We start from the raw sequence: 23627 nt of genomic DNA, 5'->3' as shown, positions 1-23627 counted from the left end.
CTTTTGGTCGTGGCAGACATTTTCGACTCGGGTTTGCACGGGGCTGCACCGTCATCTTTAAAAGCCTGTCACACTGATGATCTGAGACAGTCAAAAACACACATACACACACACACGAACAAAGCTAGGTAAACATTTATAACAAACGTGTAGCTGTGTTTAGCTTGCTTGCTTTTCAACATCTCGTGGCTGTAGTCTGCAAATTAATGTAAAGCGTATGAATGAGGCACGCTACATAGTCGCCTCAAAGCCTGGCTACAGTTCACAGGCATCACTGAAAGTATCCCTTGACTAAATAACCTCTCTCTCTCTCTCTCTCTCTCTCTCTCTCTCAACTCCTTCACAGTTGCTTTCCAAAACTATTTTCCCACTGTTTAAGATTAGTTCAGGGTAAACATGAACCCACTATTTCTCAGGCTGTATCTCAACCTTCATAGACCCTTAAAGAAACAAAAACATTGGGATTTTTTTTTTTTTTTTTTAAATGAGTGGTTTCTTGAAATATAAATGACAAAAGGACAAATAATTAATGCACTCAGTTCGTTTTATATTGATGAGTGTCAGGTGCAGAAAACAATGATTTACAACATATTTCTCAATTAATCCATATTATACAGTTGCTATACAGTTTATTTACATGTCCTATACATTCTACAAGAAAACCATTTTAGCTTTGTAAATATTGCAGTAAAAGCTCTTGGCTTTCAATGCCAACCGCTTTTAATTTAAAAAGCCACTTCCGCATGTGTATAAGTCCATTCAAAAGGTTTCACACTGTGAAAATCCACATGAAAGTTAAGGGCCTTTTTTTAAAAAAAAGAAAAAAAAAAGAAAAAAAAAAGAAAAAGAAAAAGAAAAGAAGAAGACAATGTGTCATGACTAAAAAGCAAATTCAAAACAAAACAGAAAACAAAACAAAACAAAACAAAATCTTAAAACCATAAGCATGGAAAGAGGTAGAGCATGGAAAACACTGAGGTGTCAAACACCAATAAACTGGTTAAAGATCTTTTGAATCACCAGAAGGACACCCATTTTCTTAAAAGGAAAAGTCTTTTGTCAGTGGCTATTGTCCCCGCTTGAATAGGCTGCCAAGTCTGGCCAAACATATTCAGCACCAGTTAGTTTAAAAGCAGGGAGAAGCTCAGTATGTCAATGAAGGCCGAGTGAAGGGGAAAACCCAAATAGAGAAGAGTATCGGCTTGAAACAATGGCATTCCGACACTGGCCAGGCCGCCACAAAGGGATGAGCTCAGCCTACATATCAGATTTCCAAAAGCAGGAGGGAGAGAAGGGAACCCCCACTGGCCTTTCAAAGTCAAAAGGTTGACCCACCACAGTCAGAAAAACCCAGGACTGAGGACCAAAGTGAACTGCCAGGCGTTTTTTTTTTTTTTTTTTTTTTTTTAAACACAATACTGAAAGTGGTTCTTCTCCTGTGAATAGTTTCTGTTGTAACTCTAAAACAGCAGAAGGAGGGACAAAACCAGACATTTGATATCACAGCCAAGTTTCCATCTGTGATGGATAAAATGTGGTGAATATATATTTAAAATGTTCATCGCTTATGATCAAAAAATGATCTAATGGATCAAATAAATAGAGGAAAGAAACAGTGTTCCAGCAAGAGTTTGGATGATTTGAAACAGCCATAAGTCCTGCTGTACGTTCGACGAGGAGAAATATTTTTTAGCTTTTCATCAATATCTCTATGATTAAAAAAAAAGAAGGAAAAAAAACCCACCTCAACATATTCTGATGTTCGCTTGACAGTTTTGTTTTGCTTTTTTAAAAAAATGAGGTAATCAAACAAAATTAAAAAAAGAGGACAAATGGCGAAAAGGATTAAAAAAATATTTGTTAAAAGCAATTCGGCCACGCTGTCCAAGATTCCAATCTGATGTGCTTGTCTTTTCTAAGTCGCAGTCTTCAGTTTCTATGTTGGATCTTCCAGTAGAGACTCAGAGTGTGTGGCCTTCTAGCAGCATTGAACACACACTGTGAGATGGCGGTGTGGCCTCACTGTTCCTGATGAAGACATTATCCAATTATCAGTGAAAAAAAAAATAAAGGACCAAAGACTAACCACCACAGTGATCTGTCAGGTAGAAACAGGCAGGAAGGACCCCCTGCCCCAAAGTGTTTGTTGGAGCTGCTCTTGGATGTTTGAATTTGAATATTGGGTGCTCCAGGAGAGCTTTAGTTGGATCCTTCATCCCTCAATCTCCCTGTGCAGTGAAGAGACAGGAACTGGGCTCCGTCAGGTTTTCCTCCACTCCTACACCAGTCTTGAACAGCACCTGCAGAAAACACGGGCACGACAATTTAGTCACAAGTCTTTTCTCATCTATTTTTTTAGCCTTCAATATGAAAGATGCCTTAAAATGGCTTCCTTCCAGTCAATCTGCAATTGTTACCTTTTTGACGACTCAGGGAGAAGCCACTGAGGGATATCCAACAAGTGATTCTACCCATGCCCTTGGGAAAGACACAGAGAGAGTGTTAGAGAGAGAGAGATCAATTAGGATCATGTCATAGGGTTAAATCTGAACCATGCTAGGATTTGAATATTAACTCCACTGCAAATCATCTCACTGGGCCAGATTTCTGATTTTATTACTCGAGCCTTGGAGTGTCTACCTGTCATTGTTGGCTAGTTTTATCCACAGCTCTAAACACCTGCCAGCTGAACTGCAGGAGTCTTGTGGGCGCCTCCCCACACAAGAGCACAGAGAGCGTTTGGCACTCGAGCTCACTTTTACATTAACGAGTCCCTCTTGGACCTGTTTTTATATACTGTTATATGGTTCGAATTTCTATTGACAAATTTGAATGAAATTGCCTTAAAATATTCGACAGAGTGAGTGGGAAGTGAAGCTGAGGGATATGAAAGGACTTTTCACAGTGTTTCGGAGGCCTGAAATGCACTGAGGGAGTCTCACATCTGAGGCCTGGGGCCATACAGGGCCTGCCTTCATGAGCTCAGGGGCTGGAGAAGGGAGGGAGCGAGTAGAGAAAAAGTGGGGGAGAAGGAGGACTGGGAACTCAGGCCAGCTGAGGGGCCCAGCATGGATGGCTTGCTGCTGTCTGGATGGTTAACTGCTCCATCTGGCTCTCAAACACGCTCTCTTTGGCCAGCACGCTACAGGCACTAAACCTCCGCATATGGACCAGCAACAGCAACACCCTTCTGCTCCATATACAGCTCGTAGGCAACTTCACTGATCTCAGAAACATATGATCACTTCATTGGGAGCTGAAATGGAAAAGTATGAAAAAGATCAACTAAGCTCAATAACGCTGCTACGTGCTAGAGCAAGCCTACAGAGAATTGGTCAGAAAAGTGTTTTGAGCTTAGTTACATCCTCCAGAAAGGGTCTATAAGAAGGAGGGTGTTGCAGGGAGGAAACGGGTATAAATCAAAGCAAAACGTTGGATTCCTTGATGCATTTGCACGAGTATAGACCTCCCTTTTGGCAAAACCCTAGGGGAAAATGCCAAGACAAGATCTTCATTTTTCCTTATGTTCTTAATGGAAAAAAGGACCATGTAACGCAGGAGCTCTGGCAGGGAGCGTCAAGCACCTTAATTCATTCTGATAGACAAACACTCCCATAAAAGGTATGCTCTGGTAAATCACGCTTAAGTTCATGAAACACCGATCTAGCTAAAGGCGTGTGTGCATGGTGTTAGACCATCACAGAGTTCTTGCAGGAAGAGAGTATTACTCTGAATTTTAGCGTGAATGATGTGGATCCAGATGTCATGGCAGACAGAATCATAAGCAGCACGAGTTTTAATTAGTTCTCCGTTCATTAGCGTGTACTGATAATCTTCACTCGTCAAAGGTTTGATGCGTCAAACAAGCATATTTCAACCGTGTGTGTGTGTGTGTGTGTGTGTGTGTGCGCGTGTGTGATGACACATTTTCAGATTTTAGTCCTTAACAGAAACAGTGTTATGGATGTGCCATTAACTAAATAACGAACACCTGAAGAAGAAACCCCACAAAAAACGAATGTTTATCCATGACTAAAAAAACCCCACTATATTCATGCTCAATATGAAGTAATCTCTTAATTACTACATTATGTAGGGTTAAATCAAGGATTTCACCATCCATTTAGTAATTTAATTTATGCTGTAGAATTATTTTTATTCCTGAATGGAGAAAACATGCTGTTTATGATTTATTTCAAATGCAGATCTTATTTAATAACAGCTTCTTATAAATCTTCATTAATATAATTTATTTATTAACATTATATACAGCATCTCAATATGTAAATTCATCCTGTGATCATTTTTGCTGTAAATACTGTGACTTAAAAGAACCTTAATCTGTGCATTATTATTATTATTATTATTATTATTATTATCTTAAATTCACAATCATATAAAAACACTAAAGCAAAATACAGATTATTTCTTATTTACGCATATTATTTACCCTGATCTAATATTTCCAGTCAGTGAGATATTGTTTGGATTTTTTTTCTTTGCTGTGTTTATTCTCAAGAGCCGCAGTTCTGTTGGTATTTTGAAATGTGACTGTTTTAAATATCACACCTGACAATCTCTGCTGCTTAGCCAGTGAATTTTAAAAGCATGCTTATTGTACACACACACACACACACACACACCCCATTGTAGAGTTCTACATTATCACACATTATCGCTTAATTTATTAACTGCAATAACTAATAAGCATTAATATTGCAAACAAACAGATTAAAGCCAATAATCTGTACTAATAAGTTCTATCAGAATAAATATATCTATATAAACGGTTAACATTTTAAAATCCCAAAGCTTGAGGAAATATCTTCAAACATCAGAACATGAACAAAAAATCAGAGACACATTCTTAGATCCTTATATTAGTGGGTTTTCCTGTACTAGTGAAGTCTGAGGATGGTTTCCTGAATGTTCTGATCCATTATAGCACCTTGTTATTCCAGAAATTATAATCACACATTATACATCTTTATATACACATCATTTTAATAAGCGTATCCATTATATAACCTAAAAATTAACCTAAAAAAGAATAACCTAAAAAACACAAGACAAAAGGCATCTGCCTAGCGAGTGTCTTACAACCTAAAGGTTCGTCTCACAAAATTCACTAATCACTACCTAATTCCCCTCAACATTAAATTTTCATAGTCGCCGTTGACTGTAGTATCGCTACACTGATGCGAAAGTCACATGATACACGACACATAACCAGAGCCACTGTAAATCAGACAAGTGTTGTTTTAGGAGCTGCTATAATGCATCACAGGAGAAAGAAAAAAAAAGAAAAAGGGGAACATGCCAAATGAAAATTAAAAGCATACAAAATATTCTCCGCTCGCTAAAACTCGACTAGCTTTCCGAGCCCTTCTATAAGAAACAAAGAAAAAAAAAAAAAGAAACCCCAAACCCATAATTAATCATGAAATGAATTTAAGAAAATATCTAATGCACTGTATCACACTTTTATCAGATTTAATAAGAAAATAAACAAGATTAAAATAACAATAAAAAAAAACAGCACATGCTACAGAATCACTGGAACGAGCTCTCCGGGCTGAGCCTTCCTGTTTTTTTTCTTATTTCCAACGCCATATTTGATTTTTAATCTAAGTGTAGATGTATCTCAAAGCATTCATTACAATCAGTGAATTTATTTCAGTATTCTGGTGAGCACAGTTAATGGAGAACAAATTAATATTTTGTTGTCGATATTTTTGTGTAACTAAAGAAGAAAATTACATTTTTCTTTAAAAAATGACAATAATAAAATAATGATTCAGTAAATAATAATAATAATAATAATAATAATAATAATAATAATAATAATAATAATTGTAATTTGCAATATAGATCATTTCTTATCAGACAAAACAGTGGTATTGTTTTCTGAACAGTAGCTTGCAGAGCCCTTTTTAAACATTACTGAGTTTGATCTATGTTTTTTTTGGTGTGTGAATGTGTCTAAGCATTATCATTTGTATACATTTAAAAATTTATGAGCATAGAAATAGCCTGTAATGTTTTACTAGCCATGGATTTTATTTCAAATGTGGCCTGCACCTTTCCTTCACCACAAATTGCACATTGCCCACACATTGCTGCCTTCCAGCAAAAAATGGACCACATTTTCGTCTTTACATGCTGTGTCTGTCACCACCAGACAGAGTGTAGCAAAGTGTGCTAATTAAAGCCCATTTCTCTGAGAAAGATTAGCTGTAAACCCCTAGAGGTTAAGCTACCTAAAGTTGTTCATTATCCAGCCATTAAGTCATCACAGTAAATTCAACAGTCCATAAAACCACCAATTCATCATGCTCTCACTGTGAGTCGATTGTGTTTACCTTCTTTGTTGTCACTCTGGCCTCTTGCTCTGTCCCAGAATCCCATGCACTTGCCATTCCTAGAGTCCTCTATCAGAGCCTTGTTGCTAGGGCCATACCAGGTGGCACGTTGCTCTGTCATGAGAGAGTCAAGGTCAATGGTATTCACAGTGCCCTTGCCAGGCTCTGGGCTGCAGCTCGCCATGGCACAGTCTCCGTTAAGTCCAGACTGGCAGTCTGGCTTTTTGCCATTCTTTCCTGCAAGTGGCTGGTCCTCTGAGATGCTAAACTGCTGCCTCTGCAGCTGAATTTGAGCTTGAAGAATCTCTAGAGGATGCACCTCATCCTGGGCCGAACTGTCCAGGGGCGTCCTCACCTGTTCCATGCAAGGCGTGTCAGGATAGCCACTCCTATTGTCCGAACTGCACTTTATGCCTGTTCTGTTGGTCCTAACATCCTCGTTGCCGTAGTTAGGGCTAGCATCGTCTAGATAATCCATACAGGGTGAAACACCATCAGATTTGCCCATGCTTTGAATTCCACTATCCACTGAGGTTGTAAGGTCAGGTTTTCCAAACGAAGGCGAGACAAGGACGCTTTCAGGTGTCCTGCCTCGGCCTTCAGCGCCCATGCCCAAAGAAGATGCTTGTTGGCCTGGACTAACCACGGGGTTGCTACTACACGATGGGGAAAAATTTCCTGGACTTATATGCCCGCTGTCCCGTCTTCTCTTCCCTCTCCCGCGGCCGTTGCCGATTGCTCCTTTGCCTTCATTCCCAGAATCCACAGTGTTGTCTGGGGAGAGGGTGGCAGCTTCCCTTTTCGCCATCTGGCCCAGAGCACTTTGACCCACTGCTGCATTGTTGTTATTCCCAGAGCAAGGCGTCTGACTATTCTGAGAAGCACTGCTCTGGAAATACTCTGCTCCTGGGCCACAAGCCCCAACACCGCCACTGCTATTTATGTCCTTCTCCACCTGACCTGGTTTGCGTTTGGCCTCATTTTGGCTCTTCTTATTAAAAGTCACATTGAGGTTTGGGGCCCCCAGACTGGCAATCATATTCTGGCAGGCAGTGGAGAGAGCCGCCAGACAGCTTTGGCCAAACACACTGTCTTTTGTACTTGCTTTGTTTAAATTCCCCAAAGAGAGGGCCCCAAGCTTATTGACTGACAGGTGCTGGCTGGAGATGTACTCAGGATGGGAGGGATAGTTCCCTGGTGAGGAGTTGAAACTGGGAGGATTGCTTTGAGGGGTTCCCTGTTGATTTGGGCCCCCAGGAGGGAAACTGTGCTGACGTCTTATAGCGGCTCCTCCAAAATCACCCTGTCTCCTGTTCATGGGTGCGTTTGGCTGCATTGTTCCGTCTTCAGATGTCTGTACCTGCAAAGGATTGTTCATGCTATTTTCAAACTGATTTTGTGGCCCTGGCGAATTTAAAGACTGCATCTCTACACTCGTGACCCCTGATCTAAAAATATCATGTCCATTTTGCGACTGCTCCATTCCATGAATGTTAGTTTCCCTACACTGCTGATGTGGGTCAGGAAACCAGGAGTTTTCGTGAGGTAGGTGGTGGTTCTGAGTATCAAAGTTTCCATGAAAATTATGCTTCTTGTCAAAATTCAAATGAGACATGCCACCAATCGGTCCTCTGTGCACCATGCCGTTCTGTGTAACATCCCCGTGCTGACTTATAGGCTGCAGGTCTGCCTGCCTCATTCTCTGCTGCTGGTTTCTAGATGCCATTTGTTTGATCATCATGGCTGCATTTTGCTGGCGAGCCAGTGGCTGCTGTTGATGTGAGCCACAGCTCAGCGGTGGGGGGCCTGATTGAAAACCATCCGTCACGTGAGTTGTGAATTCCCCCATGGGAGCTGGGAAGGAGGAGGGGGAGAGGTGGTTCTCAAGGCCTGGGCGATTATGTAAGCCACTTCTCAGGGGGCGACAGCTCTCCCCAGCAGAGCCATTTGGGGCATCAAACCGTGGCCTCTTGGCCATATTTAAATAGGGGAAAGAGTTGAGATGCTGTTGATGGGGTGGTTGAGGTCCAAATTGGGGATTAAACATGGGCTCCCCAAACGGATGCATGTTGTGGTTATTTAATCTGTGTATGGGATGATCCAGCTGGCCATGCTGACCGTGGAGCACTACGTTGTTGTTTTGCATGTCTGGGCTATTTGGAACAAACTCTGGTGTGTGGTACAACCGGGGAAGGACAGGGGAGCCAGGGTTCTGCCTAGCCATGGGTCCTGTTCTTTGTTGGGCCATGAGATGATGTCTAGGAGTGACCCCTGGTTCTAATTTCCCCCTGTTCCCAAACCTCTCTGAATAAGTGTTTTGCTGAGGTAGCTGCTGATCGACTTTAGAACCGCCAATCATAGGAGCCCGTGAGCCGCTTTGATTGAAGGTGGGAAAATTACCTCCAACCATCTGGTTCCCTGCTTCACAATAGGACAATTTGGGTTCAGTGGAGTCAGGAGTAGAAAATCCGGCCATATCAAAATGTCCAGAGATAGGATCGCATGGGTAACAGTATTGAGACCCGCCTACCCTTCCCTGTGGGAAAAGTCTATAGTGCTCCAGTCTGTTGCTTTCAGGAGAGGAGGATGGGAGACCATGGAAGGACGCGGCCCGATTGGGTGACTGGTCTAGAGGCAAACATGGGGCCGGAACGGCGTGATTCCCATTAGGATGGCTGTGGAGCTGATAATCAGGCATGCTGGCTAGCCGCTGCTGCTGTGAGAGACATTCTCGGGTCTGAGCTTCTGTGAAATGATTGAATTCTGTCTCAAACATGTGCTGGTGGCCTGTGTTGCTGCCACTGAAGCCAATGTGTCTGTCCCCATGCAGGCAGGAGGTGACCCCATCCTGGTAGGGGTGTGAAGGCTGGTCAGGATTAAGCTGTTGGTTGTTGAAAGGCAGCGGCATATGGAGTTGATGCTGCTGCTGTAGTCCGATATTGAGCATATCTCCATGGCTGTGAGGCTGGAATCCATACTGCTCTCTACCCGACGTGAAGCCGAGACCCTGCATGGAGGGTTCGTTCAAAGGGCCCAATACTGGCTCTACACCCACTGATGGTGCTTTCATGTCAAATCCAGAACTGTTATAGTTAGTGTTCATTGTTACTGTGCACAAAGCTTGTGCAATTACTGTTCATAAAGCCCACAATCACCACACAGATAATAAAAAAAAAAAAATCAATGGAAATAATCCAAAATGATCACTAATCCCATTTTCTGTATTCCAAAATGTTCACTTTTTTTTTTTTTTTATTAATTTCTTCTTTTCCAACCAGGTCCATGCTGTTAACAGGTAAAAAGAAAAATATATATATAAGTCACTAGTCAAAAGATCTGTCAAGCAATGACTGGGGTATACAACTGTTTTAAAATATTTATGTCAAAATGTTATTGTAACATCGAGTATTTATAGTAATTGTATATTATTATTAATGATATGGTATAAAGGAAGGAGATGTGAAATTAGTTGCAAGTACCTCCGGAACCCCAAACAGAGGGCAGTCGCCGTAAAATCGACGTAGCGAGAAAAACTTTGGTCCTTTTGTTGACGAGGAGGACACACACATGAGCTTAAAAATAAAAGCCTGGAAAACGCACATGTTCAAAAAAGCTTCATTAACACGACTTTGCCGTGAATAAGGCTGCAGGCAGCGGCAGCGAAACCGGCGCAGCGCAAAGCAGCACACGACCCATCCTCAACGCTCACAAACGCGCCGAATCCAAGCAAATATGTTGCGAAATGTGGAAGATCTTGTTTACTCCGCCATCTTTGTGAATTTAACGGCTGCACGAAGATAAACTTGTCTCATTGTGGAGTAGAAGAGCAGTCGGTGCGCGCGCGTCTCTCGCCTGCAAGCTGAATGTCCGGAATACGGCGGTTTGACACTGTATGAAATGTAACGGCGCGGCGTCGAGGTGAACGCTCAAGTCCCGTTTTACTCGCTTGTTAGAGCGGCGGATCGCCGTGCTTAAAAAACGCGAGGCTGCTGAAGGACGTACCGTTCATCTTTATGTTGTCCCGATTTTCTTTATGTGTTTACCTCTACAGTCGGCAACAAGTTTGACATTCCCTCATCTATCCCAGCGCTGCATGATCACCAATACGGACGTGGCGTCCGTGCGCATGGGGCGGGGCTTGTCACAAACCCCGCCCACACGGATGCAAAGAAAAGCCAGTGTATAATCTGAATTGGAAGCGAAGTGAATCCGTGAGCTTATATAGTTATAAATAGCCACGATATATCGATTATACACATATCAATAGACATGTCTACGTCACATCTCATGTTGGCAAACTTTATGCAAACCAGTGAATTAAATAAAGAAATAATGGGAAACTAACTATGGCTGAAATGTTTCATATACATCATTTTCCTTAAATAGAGAATAAAAAGATGCAAGATAATGGTGCATATTATACAAATCACTTCTTTTTAAAAAAAAAAAAAAAAAAAAAATCCTCTAGGCTGCATTTTTTGTCTTGCACAATATTTATTAAAAGTTCATTTTTAAAACTACTAGGAAACTCAATCTACATGATGCATGTTTGCGAAAGCCACACAGCGCCATCTAGTGGACACACAAAAAAAGGACACAAACGGACACGCGCGCGCGATGGAAATAAACACGTAAACACACTGAGAAAAGAGACTTGAGAAATTTATTATATATTCAGTTCCATTCCGCTCATTTATCTAGACAACTGCATTTAAATTGAAAGCAAAAAAAATAATGACAATTTATTTGCATTTCCCCGATCAAAAAAAATGAGATCTTTCTCTAAAATTGACTTGCAACGTTGATGTCTGAAAGCCTCGTGTTCCATCCCTCCTGATCTAAAACACGGGGAGTGTTTTCAGTGTATAAAAATGTACAATGTAACTGATGAGACACTCAAGTGACAGTATGATTGTATATCTCAGTAAAGCTTTACATGAGTGCGCGCACACACGGAATTTCCTTATGGCTTCCATTGCAATGCTCAAGAAAAAGGGAAAAAAAAGCCCTGATGAGAGAAGTTTCTGCATTCAGACAAAATATGCTTGATGGCACTGAGGCTGGAATTCACCTAGTAACTGAACCTGAAAAAGATGTTGCCAACTCCAGCAATTCAATTCAACATTCACAACAGGTGATAAGTGTGAGGAAATCAGATTATTCTAAAAAAAAATGTACAAAATGCACCAAACCCTTGTCAAAAAGATTCACTTTGAATTCACCAGGTCCAAATGTCTTGCTACATACCGATAAGGAGGGAGCAAGAAGGTTGGAAGGGTTACAAAGCATCAGGCTCAGCTTCGCTTCCAAAATCCAACCTTCAGCTGTTCAGGAAGCCCTGTGGCCCATCACACAGACTACTAAATATAAAAGTGGATATCTACAGTTAAAAATCTTGTAAAGATGTGTGTCTCTCACTCTCAGCTCTCTAGGAAATAATGTAATATCAACAATCTCTTAAAGTCTGTATGATAGAAAACTGTACACATACTATTTAAAGCACATTGTAGAGAAAAGTGAAAAAAGCCCTATATAGCAGGTTCAGTCTCTTGTGTGACCAGTGCAAGAAAGCTAACCACTGTGGGGGTTTTTTTGCTGTTGTTTTTTGCTACGCTGGCTAACGGGAATTAAGACACCAGACAACAGTGGACATGAGAAGGTTCACACAGGAGGTCTGTTTCAGGTAGCATCTTGTACATATCTCTGAATTTGAATCATCAACATACATGCTTGAAGCCTGAAGTAATTTTTTTTATTTTTTTTTTATTTTTAGGTGCTCTGAAAATTTTTTGGAGGATTAGCATTTCAGCCAGCACCAGGAAATATATGGACATTTGAGATCTAGCAGCATGCCACTAGCTCTAAGAGCTCTAGAAAAGCAGCAGTAATTGCACTGGTTGTCTGAATCATGGAAGGAATCAATGCTCCAATAAATGCACACATTGCGCAGTGCTGAGGACGGAGGCCCCTCTGAGGTCAGGGAGACCTTCAGTCAGAAGGGGGAAAGGGGGGAAAAGAAAAAAAAAAAAAGAGCACAAAACAAAACAAAAAACACCTGCTCTGTCATGGCATAGCTAAGCTCATGCAAAGCCACTAACCAAAGAGGTTCTGTGGTCAGTGTGTGCTTCACCCAATGTGACAGAATGATTGATGGCAAATTGTGCGCGCGTGAGCGTGTGCTTGCTTTTCTAGCTGCAGATTACTCCCTTCATGCAACAGTATAATATTTTCTAGAACAAACAAAACAAGAAAGACAAAGCTATTATAATCCACTAAATAACAGGCTAAAAATATAACCATGATTATTAATAATAATAATTAAAAAATAAACATAGAGACACCACAATCCCACTGACATAAGTGCTTGATCTGAGAGGGAAGGGGGGGGCAGTTTAAATGGTGAGAGGGCACAGCAAGAGAGAAGAAAGAAAAAAAAAAAAAAAAAAGGAGGGAAGGGGAGAGGAAAAAACCCCTCAAGACCTACAGTTAACATTGGGACATTGCCATATCAGACAGTTAAAATTGGTCCAATGCCTGCCACAGAGTTTACAGGAACATAACTAAACCTTAATTATTTCTAAGATAATCCAATTCATTTTTAATTCTAAAGCACAAGCTCTACCGTTCTCCAATAAAGTCATTATAGGCAAGTAGATATAGGTGCGAGAGTCTCTGTGTCAGTGTGAGGCTGTTTGGTGTGCTGAGTAAGATGTTGAGGTGGCTACAGTACTACTGATCATTTAGGATGTTCCCATCGTTGTGGTGGAGGACTCGAACACAGCACAGGTCGTCTAGTCTTGTGTGACGTGTCGTCATTCCTTCATCAGCAAATTGCAGTAGAATTCTTTCATTGTTCATGAGCAGCACTGGTGCCTCGTACCTGACCGGTTTTACGAAGCTGAAAGAGACAAGGGTGGGAAGAAAGAAAATGTGAAGGGCAAAGAGCAAGCTGATTTTTAATCAAAATATGGCACTGTTGTACACTTTGGGACACATTCTCTATGGATTCCGTTAGCCATGCAAGTACTGCGAGTTAACGAGCCAACAGTGAGAAGAACAGATCTTATCTCAACACCCACCTCAGCATTGAAATTGCAAGGTCAGAAGTGGTTGTAACACTATGCCTTTAACCACAAGTTCACATAAAGAGAAAGAAATGTACACAGTACATTCAAACAGACCACTGAAGGTAAACACTTGAGATTTCATACAGGAAGCATGTTACTTTAAATTAAAAAAGGAAAAAACAAAAAGGTTAGTAATGAATGGTTAGTAACAGACAAGACGAATCACATAAGCACTGGAGCAAAGAAAGCTGAAAAAGACGCAGTGAACAGCTGAACAGAGGGGAAAAAAGATGGATCAAATATGAAGCCAGAGTAATGTACTCAAGCATTCAACTGCTTTCTAAGATGTATAGTTTCTGTAAGTCTAGTGGGCCTGTAGACAGAAAATGATCTGTAATCTCTCCACAATGAATAGGAGATGGAAAAAAAAAAAGACAAATGTGGTTGAGAAAAACATCTGAGACACAAAATCCCAAATGGAACAAGACTAAGGTAAGAAGTAGTGATTGTTAGTTTACATGCTTGGCACCATGTACAAGCAGCCTGAGGATGCTACAGGACTCACTGCCTCCATTCTGGTTCACAAGTAAACATATCTCTCCATGGTTGTCAATGTTAGTACTATTTTTCAAAATCATTCCTGCTCTAATAAAGCTTTCTGAAATTTTCCCAGCTCTCAAGGTCTTGATGAGCTAGATGAGTTGTGTTATGCTATTGAAAACCGTAAACTGTGATCTGCAGGATTGAGAACTTGTGTTCTCTCATAAGGATCCCTGATCCAGGTTTTTCTGTTCTTCTTTTTGAAGCTATGATCCGTAGATGAGCTCAGACCTCTGTTTCTGATTTGTCATGTTGGGTGGTGCAGGTTCTCTTGGCCTTGGCAAACACTCCATTACAGCTGGCTGCCTTAAGCATTGTCTAGGGACCAATTATTACATTGACTAATCTTAAAACATGACAGAGGCTTTTCATGACACCCTAAATCCTAAATTCTGCTGGTGGTAAACCTAAATGGAGACAGTGTTTGAAAACATAATGTGAATCATTAAGAAGTGAGTGAATGCAAGCGATAAGAAAACAAAGTAAAGATACCACGAGTCCTGGCAAACTTACGGATCTCACGCCACCTGTATGGCCTATCAGGTGGCCAACACCTAATCTTCAGCAGCTGTTGTGCCTCTTACTTTGCCTTTATGACGCATCTATATACAAAACAGAAGCTCATCAGCACACACAATATAGTCACTTTGCTTTAGCACTCCTGTTGGGGTAAAGAGGAAAGGGTTACTGAAAGGAGAGCACATCATCAGCATCATAATTAACAATGAGTCCTCAAATAGGCTTTGGAAAAGCAGCACTTGGAAGGTCTTGGGTCTGGGAGACAAAGCCAAACTAAACTATCAGATTAAATATTAGGCAAAATCAGCACAGTTTAAACTTGGCAGAGGTATAGTAGCAGAGAAACAAATTGTTCAATGTTAGGGCTTAGTACCTCGGCTCCAACTCCATCATTTGCCACGTTCACTGGAGGAAAAAACCTCCATTTTTAAAACTTAAATAATAACAGAATGGGGCTAATGAGACTGAAAGTTGACCATCTGAGAATCAATATTACCTATTAATTTTGGCAAACTACTCCTAAGAGTTCAAGTAATAGCAGACTACGCCTTGGGCCTTTGGAAGAGAGAGTATTGATCAATATTTCCCAAGGAGTGGAAAGTCTGTGGTTTTCCTTGGCTGTGTGCTGAAAATGATCACAGAGTGCGTCAGGCTTTGGAGGGGCCGCACGGCTGGATCACATTTCTAACAGGCTGACAGGAAGAAACCGGGCCAATTACCAGCCTTCTTTGTGCTGGGCTACGTTCAACAAAAACATACACTGAAAATAGAGAATATTATAGAGTGGCCAGTGGCAACTAGAAGAAGAAAACAATACTGAGCAAATCTGCAAGTCCTTTAAAGCAAGAAAGTATGCTTTTCCCATTATCTTAAGACCTGTTAGGAAAACATGGAGGTGTTAATGATTAAACACTTGGCATCATATACCTGATTTGTAATTTGGAGAATTCATAATTAGGGCTGAACAACAACTGGACACAGATTAATAACAAATCTCATAAATTTTGATTTAAAATCCCAATATTCTACAGTCATAACTAAGTTTGCATCTTGAAAATGAAATATGATTAGTAAGCACTGAGGTACTAGACAAAGGACAAACTGCATGCTATTTATGCTGCTCCTGGACAGCAATGCACTTTACATTTACAACAACAAAGACTGAACTAGCCACCTTAACCACAGACTACATGTACCATCAGGCCCCAATCAGCAGCTAAGTCAGGCCACCCTAAGACTGCTTCTTGAATTTATTACCAATGGTTGCATTCGACAGACTTTTGTTGATGTAGAAACCAGCTGCAGTCATTTCTCACTGGGAGCAACAACATGGAAGTCACCCACACAAATGCCTGGACTCACGTAATGTAATTGCACACACAATTACGACCCCAAATAATGAAATCATTAAACCAGTTTCAGTCTTTTTAAATGTGATAATAGTGTTCTGCACACAGGCCTGACCTCCTCTAGTTCCTTCTGTGTCTCAGCTTCCATCCGCCGGATATCCTCCATGGTGAGCTCCACCCACCTGTCGATCCAGCAGAAAAGCTGCCGGTGGAAGTTGGTGAAGATCCTTTTCTCTTGCTGTAGAGAAAGGAGAAGTAAAAAGAAAAGGCTATTTAACTGCAATCAAAATACACAGCTACTGTGTGATTAACATTCTCAAGGACTGCAATGATAAACAAGCTATGGCTTAAAAGACACAGGTACCTTTGCTGAAGTGTTTCTTTTTTTTTTTTACATGATATCACACTTCAGAAGATTTTGTCTGCTAAAAAGCATTGAGTGAATGTTTGTATTTACTTTGTGGATGAAGTGCTCGATTTTGTTTTGAAGGCCCCACCACTTGAACTTCACGGTGACGAGTTTGTACGCACACATTCGTGGAGTGTCTGTCTTTGTACTGAGCTCTGCCTGTTAAAGAGAGTTATCCAGCACATAAATAAGTTCAGAACTCCTACAACCTAAACAGCAAAGGGGAAAAGTGAACAAACAGATTGCAATGTATCAAATTTAACAACCTGTTTCATATAAAACTCATTTAGACCCAAGAAAGCTTTGTCCTGTTGATGCATAGTTTTGAGTGGCACTGACACCCAACCACACAACAAAATTTCTCGTTAGTTGCCCTCCAAAAACCTATAGGTAGCACAGCATTGTCATATCACCCACTAATATGTACACATACACTTACCAGCCACTTTAATATGAACTTCAGCACACCTATTTATTTATTCAATTATCCTGTCAATCAATCATGAGGTAGAGCAATGTATAAATTTATGCCGGTGAAGGGATTTATTTAATGTGCTCACCAAACACCAGAATGATCTTAATAACTAGTACAAGAGTTGTGAGTATTTCTGAAACTGCTGATCTCCTGGGGTCTCCTATATTATTTGAGTTAACTCATCTACAAGCTGTTTCCAGCCACAGAACTACTGCTTAGTATTTGATTTCCGGATAATGTCTACACACCGCTGCAAGTGAAAATCCCATGAGACCAGCAGTTTCTGAAATCCTCAGCCAGGCCAACTGACACCAATAACCATATCACGATCAGTGTCACTGAGATCACATTCCCCCCCCCCATCATTCTGATAAAGCTCTTGACGTGTATTTGCATGATTGCGCCAGTGCTGTCAGACTGAAGAATTTCGTGACTGAGCAGGTGTACAGGAGTTTCTATGAAAGTGGGCAGTTATTGTGCATCACTGCTGATATAAACAAACACTGTAAGTACTTGCAAAACACAATAGCAGTTTTCGTACCTTCCAGTTTGGGCCTAGTGGACCTCGTCCTGTCTTCTCTGAGTGAAAGAGTGCAGGGTCTTCATCCGGCTTATAATCCTGCAGGGCACACCACCACATTATTTTCTACATAAACTCAGATTGTAGATCTAAGCAATAACAACATTTCTTTTTATTATTTAACAATACAACAATAAGCAACAGAGATAGAGTTAAAGCAGAATGTTCTTGGTGAACATAGACTGGAGAGATGCAGTTTGCTCTTATCTGGATTGTTTCTGCTCCACACTGGAGGACATATTAACATTTTCATCTACTCTTAAGATACTCTGTCAGATGAACATTCACACAACCTTCAAGACCTGTACACCGAATACCTTGCACAGATGGCAACTGGGATTAACCCTGCCCCAAAACTGATCCACTTAAGTCATTAAAGATACAAAGCAAGAAGATACTGCAACCCTCCAAGCTCTAGCCACCCCTGTTTCGTGTCCTCAGTTTTCCTGGGCTAATTTATTTAAAATCAACTTATATCTCCAGCATGTGTTTGAGATTACTTACAAACTAAATTTGAGATATTTAAAGTTTGTAGGTGTATATTTACAGAGAGGATTTGGTGCATGATGTGCATACTTCCTTTACTTGCTTGCTGAATCAAGTCCACAGCTCCAGTGCAAAGCTAAAGAAGCAATCATTAAACTCAAACATGTCTTGGCCAAATGACAACATTTGGGGAAAAGAGAAAACCAAGTTTGATTTTTTGCCAAAACATTTCTTTAGCCTCGAGACTTTCTTTGGAACAGGCTCAACTTCCCAATGACAGTCAGATCCCTGCTACTGGTTTAGTGTGCCTTTAAGGTTAGCCTTACAGGAACAGCTTAATGTTTAAGCCTGCTATAGATTCAATCCTGTTGTATTGTTTTGGTTCAACGTTGTATTGCATTGTTTAAGGTCAGAATTTAGAAATAATCACAGCAACTACTGTGTGAAACCGAGAAAGCCAGAGAGATCTAATACACATTTAACAAAGAGACTAACAATAAAGTGAACATTATTAGATATTTGTGGACTCACTCCAGGCTCCACTTGAGATTTATCTGCTATGTCGATGTGCACCACCTCAACGGTCTTCCACGTCTCTGGGTCTAATGCATGTACCTAGTTAAAAAACAAAAAAAAAACAGAGAACATGGATACAGGCAGATGATGATCATCTAAATTGGTTAAAGAAAAAAAGTGTTCAAAATGAGTAACAGGAATTATACTGTTGTGTGTTTTGAAGGCTCCTTCATCACTTACATTTTCTGTGAAGCCCATATCTGGTTTGTGCCAGGTCTCAATTTTGATCATAAAATCATCTTTCATGTATTCATTCTGCAAAAGCAAGGGTTATGTTAAATGCTGAGATGTATTGCTTATTTCAGAATAGAGCAGCAAGATAGAGAAAATGTGTATTCTATCTCTGAGTCTTTGAGCTGTCAACTTAAATGTTATAGCGTAAAAGCCTATAAGAGAATTTCTTGCATGGTCTGAGTAACTACAGCTTTCAAATGAAACCAAATACTAACTGCAAGTGACTCATTGTCAGCAAAACCACAGTTACTCTAAAAAATGTGCATAAGGCCAGACTGTAAAATTTAACACTACTCACCGTCACAACTGAAGCAAATGATGCAGCAAGAAGGAAATGTGCCGAAAAGAAATAAAAATAAATCAGTCATTAGCTGCACAGTATTTCATAATTCAAACCAGTCAGTGGCACTCTACTGTTACTCAGATTAACAAAAACTTAACGTAACAGACTATTTTATTTTTTTGCAGAGGCTCATGTCAAAATCTCAGCAAAATGCTAGTATTAGTACTAGGTGATCTGAAATTTATGCAAGTTTGGGAACAAGTGGTTGATGACTGGACTGAAGGCAAAACGTACTAGTTCGGCAGTATGGGTAGGCATTCCAGGCTTTTTCGTGGAATACTAGAGCCCCCTCTGGTGCGATCATCTTCACAAAACCAGGCACTTTGCTGCACAAAAAGAAAGAAAAAAGGAAAGACACAAATTATCACACCATCATTACAACAGTTCCTCTTTTTGTTCCCCATTTTATGACAGGAGCTGGAGTTTCACATCATTTTTCATTGTTCTACAGGTTGAAGACCTTAGAAGTGTATCGCTATTATTTATTTTCTGGGTGTGGTACTCAATTATTTTTACAAAACATGTTAGGATATTTCACACTGCAACACAACAAGCTTTCATGTAACAAGACAAGGTGTTCAGAAGGGTTTTTTTTTGCCAACTGCACATTTTTTTTACTGACAAAAAAAATAAATAAATAAAAAATATTTTCTGCATTATATGTTTTCTCTTAAATAACCGATCTGTTAATTTTAGGCTTAGTTATTTTAAGCTTATTGTTTGGCTATGATTAAAAGCCCATATAAATTAGGTGCACAATTCACTAATATAAAACTGTGATTTGTCTTGCATCCAGAACTACTGTCACACTCGAGAATTCAACAGTGCTGTGGTATGAAATGATTTAACATAACGCAAGTGAGAAATGTAATGGTGAGTTACTGCATCACATTAACGCTACTGATTAAAACCGATATACTGTCGAGTTTCAGTTCACCAACCTCTTTAAGTGGTAGATCTTGTGTGTGTATTGTCCTTTTTCCCCCTCTTTTTCATACGGTTCATTTTTCAGCACTTCGATGCCCTCTCCACCACCGGTCTCGTTTTTGCTGGCCTCAGCCACGGAGAAAAGCTGGCCCACTTGGTACTGTGCAATTGGGTAAAGAAAAAGAAACACAATTACAAGCCTATTAACATGGAATTCTCCTATTATTTGCAACCATCAAGTCATTCAACCATCAAACCATCAAGGAAATCTGTGGTCAAAGGAGACAAACAAACAGACTGGCATTCAAATAAAGATGAGGTTACAAGAACGTGCAACAATCAGGCTGCAATTCAAACAAATCTATTAAACCTGCATGCCACTTTCTGCCTGTTTCATTCAGCCTAGTAAAAATCAGTCCAATACTCAAGATGTAAACATGTAACTGTAAGCGGTGCTTTTCACATAAAATCCATGTGTAAGGCCCAAGATAAAGGAGTTGGGGTTGCAAAAGAGAAAAAATAATCAACATAATTGTATATTTAATGAGTCTGTACTAATTTAGGAAAAGGGGCCTATATTTTTGGACAAGTCTCTGTGCAGTTTGAATGTGTGATAAGGTACAGGATATAGTACAGAAAGCCTGCTTCTTACATTCTGGTATTTAGAGATACAATAGTACCCTTGTCAATATCAAATCTAGTGAAGCCAGAGAACTGGACAGCTGCTTTGAGATAAACAACAGATTCATTTAGATGTTGTACAAAGCATGTTGGCCAGATTACATTATAAACCAGGCTCTTTTGAACTGGTCTCAACTTACACAAAGACTCATACAAAGTGCTACTTCGGTCATGGCAACTGTTAGCAAATTAGCACAACAGTAAACAGTAAGGAAATACAATTGCAGTTGAATGTTTATGCTATGAAATCTGTAATCCATTAAGCTCAGCCCTCAAGCATTCCACTAAGGGCATGTCGATGTAAATCCGGCACAGGGCCGACATGTGGCCACACGGCGTCTAATATGAGCTTTTCTCTGCCGCACACAACTGAACTTGTGTGTTAAATATAACCTGCGGGATACACTGGAACTGTCTGAGTGATCTGATTAAGTGTTATTTTGAAATGTTAAGTTTGGGGGTTTTTTTGGTTTGTTTTTTAATCAACCATTAAATAAAATTTTCAAGTTCCAGCACAAGTATAGTTAGGAACAGTGTTTTTTTTTATAAACATACATATACATATACACACACACACATACATACATACATACATACATACATACATATATATATATACATGTTTGTGTAAATGGGATTTTTACACTTCAAGTACACTTACTAGTTAATGAATTGCGTGCAAAAAAGGCCGAAAATGTAATCTGAATACCTTTGTTAGTTTTAAACTGTTACATCATCATCAGTCGCTTTTGACATGACTGGGGATAAGAAAATGTCAAATTAGAGATAAGAAAGGGAACACTCACCTCTTCTACCGAGCATGGCAGGACCACACGGCTGTGCAAAAAGAGAAGAACAAGAAATATAGATTTAATTTCAGCACCAGTCCAAATGACATTTTCAAGTTATTTTTTGTGGTAAAATCATATTAAACAGGATTAGAGGAAACACAGGTTAATAACCCTGGTCTCCTTCTCCAACACACCCAATACAACAATTCAACTTTTTACCAGATCTTAATGAGTTACTGTATGTGTGTGTTTGTGTATTTGTGTGTTTATTATAGCCCACAAAAGGAAAGACAGCTCTACAGAATGATTATAGAACCTGTGGTATAATTCTAAACACTATAATTCTTTCAACACTTGACATGGATTCTTAAAAAACAAACAAAAAAAAAACAAAAAAGGACACACAAAAAAAAGATGCTTCATGAATCCTAAACCCATCCTGTGCAAAGATAGTGAAGAAAAAAATCCCTCACACACACACAGAACCCTGAGCCCAGGCAAACGTGTGGCTTTCTGATCACAAAGCTCAATGCTGATTATTTATTTTATGGATAATCAAAATCCAGCCCACAGGGCCACGTCAACACTGTACAAGCTCAAAACCACAGCATGCAAACTGCAACGTTCCAGGAAACTTCAGACACAGAGTGAGACACAGATCCAACATGAAGAGGTGTAGGAGATTTGGAAACAAAATTTAAAAAATAAAATAAAATAAAATGTACAGATTGAAATATAATCTTCCAAATGAGTGAAATCACAACTACAGCAGAGGTGGATTTACTATGTTTATGCCACAAGCAAGCCAACTTTCTGCAAGCAGGATATGAGCTGGACTAGAACACACCCTCTGACTAGACACTGGTGTTTATCATCAAATCAATGAAGGAAAAAATTACCGAAGATCCACAACACACTTCTTACTGTATAATTTAACTAGTGATTTATCTGACTATCGTGACACTCAGAGGAGGATGTGTTCATTTTTTTGAGTCTGGTTCCTGTTTCTTCCTCATGTCGTCTCAGGAAGTGTTTTTTTTTTCTGGGATCAAAATTACCATTCGGATTTCTGTGAAGCTACAGTGTGTCAAAAAACTTAATATAATATAATCTAGAAATATAATTCAGTTCAGATCCCGGTGACGTTTGGTGGCTCGGTAGGTGGAAAGGAGAAATCTACCCAGGGACTGACAGGAATATAATTAGCTTAGGAGTGCACACCATGTAAATCTAGAGGGAAATGCTGGAGGCGATGTTTGTGTCACATTTTCTTACTAGATCGAACAAGCTGCTAGCAAATAACCAGCTAGCTCTGAGGAAAATACGTAAAAACACCAATAACTCACGAGACCTTTTCCCTCCTAACGAGTTGAATGGAACTTAAACCCGTTAAACCGCTAGTTTCGGTTTCGCGGCTTTATAGCATACTGACAGCTCGACTGAAAAAGTTCTGAAGTAATATTTCCTGTGAAGCTCAATGTCTGTCGTCGCTTTCTGTTTATATTTCTATGATTTCTAAGCTCACAACCGGAGGCGCAACCCAGTTAATCTTTTACTCGCAGCTTACGGCTTCACAACTCCGAGCTAACAAGCTCAGCTAAAGTGAGCTCTCTCTCTCTCTCTCTCTCCCTCCAGCTTCCTTCCTCACTGACAGAATTAGCATGCTAGCTAGGGTTTAGATGCTAATGCGGCTAAGCTAGGCCTTAAACAAGCCGGTATCCACCTTTACAACCCGAGTCAACCCTCTTAAACAAGCGACACCAAAAACTAAAAAGAGCATATATATATATATATATATATATATAATAACGACAAGCAGACATTACACCTCATGTACACCAGACTGAATGAAAGACAACGCACACACGCCCAAATGTGGGCAACTAGTTAGAACTATAATACTTCAACTCACTACTCCTTGATGATCACCATCTTCTCGCCACGCGTCTGCGCATGCTCCAGGAAGTATACGTCACCTTTCAGAGCAACAGGCTTCTTTCCCCGCCTCCTCTGATTGGCTGATCTTCATCATCTTTTAGAATATACCAGTCACTGTACCATTAGTGGATCACATACGCACCGTAGAGCTGTATATAAGTTTAGTATGTTATTAGAGAATTTAAAAAAATAAGTTTAACATATCCTGACTTTTTTTTTCTTCCAGGAGACAAAGAAGCATATGTAAATTATGCAAAGGGAGATCATGTTAACTGAGCTCAGCTTTCATT

At 40.1% G+C, this 23627-nt stretch overlaps 2 protein-coding genes across 2 annotated transcripts; both read right to left on the bottom strand.

The window, feature by feature from the left end:
• Positions 1-539: 539 nt before the first annotated feature.
• On the bottom strand, positions 540-10473 carry mn1a (meningioma 1a). The gene is made up of 4 exons (XM_058412597.1): positions 9842-10473; positions 6363-9647; positions 2418-2478; positions 540-2300 (listed from the first exon to the last, which is right to left on the bottom strand). The coding sequence occupies exons 2-3, from the start codon at positions 9463-9465 to the stop codon at positions 2468-2470; spliced, it is 3114 nt and encodes a 1037-aa protein (XP_058268580.1). The 5' UTR covers positions 9466-9647; positions 9842-10473; the 3' UTR covers positions 540-2300; positions 2418-2467.
• Positions 10474-11006: 533 nt separating this feature from the next.
• pitpnb (phosphatidylinositol transfer protein, beta) lies at positions 11007-23422 on the bottom strand. Its single transcript, XM_058412258.1, has 11 exons — positions 23312-23422; positions 21415-21445; positions 19942-20087; positions 19235-19326; positions 18956-18963; positions 18604-18678; positions 18379-18462; positions 17323-17400; positions 16355-16465; positions 16013-16135; positions 11007-13260 (listed from the first exon to the last, which is right to left on the bottom strand). Exons 1-11 carry the CDS (start codon positions 23329-23331, stop codon positions 13210-13212), a joined length of 819 nt encoding a protein of 272 aa, XP_058268241.1. The 5' UTR covers positions 23332-23422; the 3' UTR covers positions 11007-13209.
• Positions 23423-23627: the final 205 nt, after the last annotated feature.

The sequence above is a fragment of the Hemibagrus wyckioides genome, linkage group LG16 (genome assembly GCF_019097595.1).
Source record: "Hemibagrus wyckioides isolate EC202008001 linkage group LG16, SWU_Hwy_1.0, whole genome shotgun sequence".
NCBI classification, from domain to species: Eukaryota; Metazoa; Chordata; class Actinopteri; order Siluriformes; family Bagridae; genus Hemibagrus; species Hemibagrus wyckioides.
The sequence above is the reverse complement of the archived record's forward strand: the minus strand, read 5'-3'. Positions and strand labels throughout refer to the sequence as shown.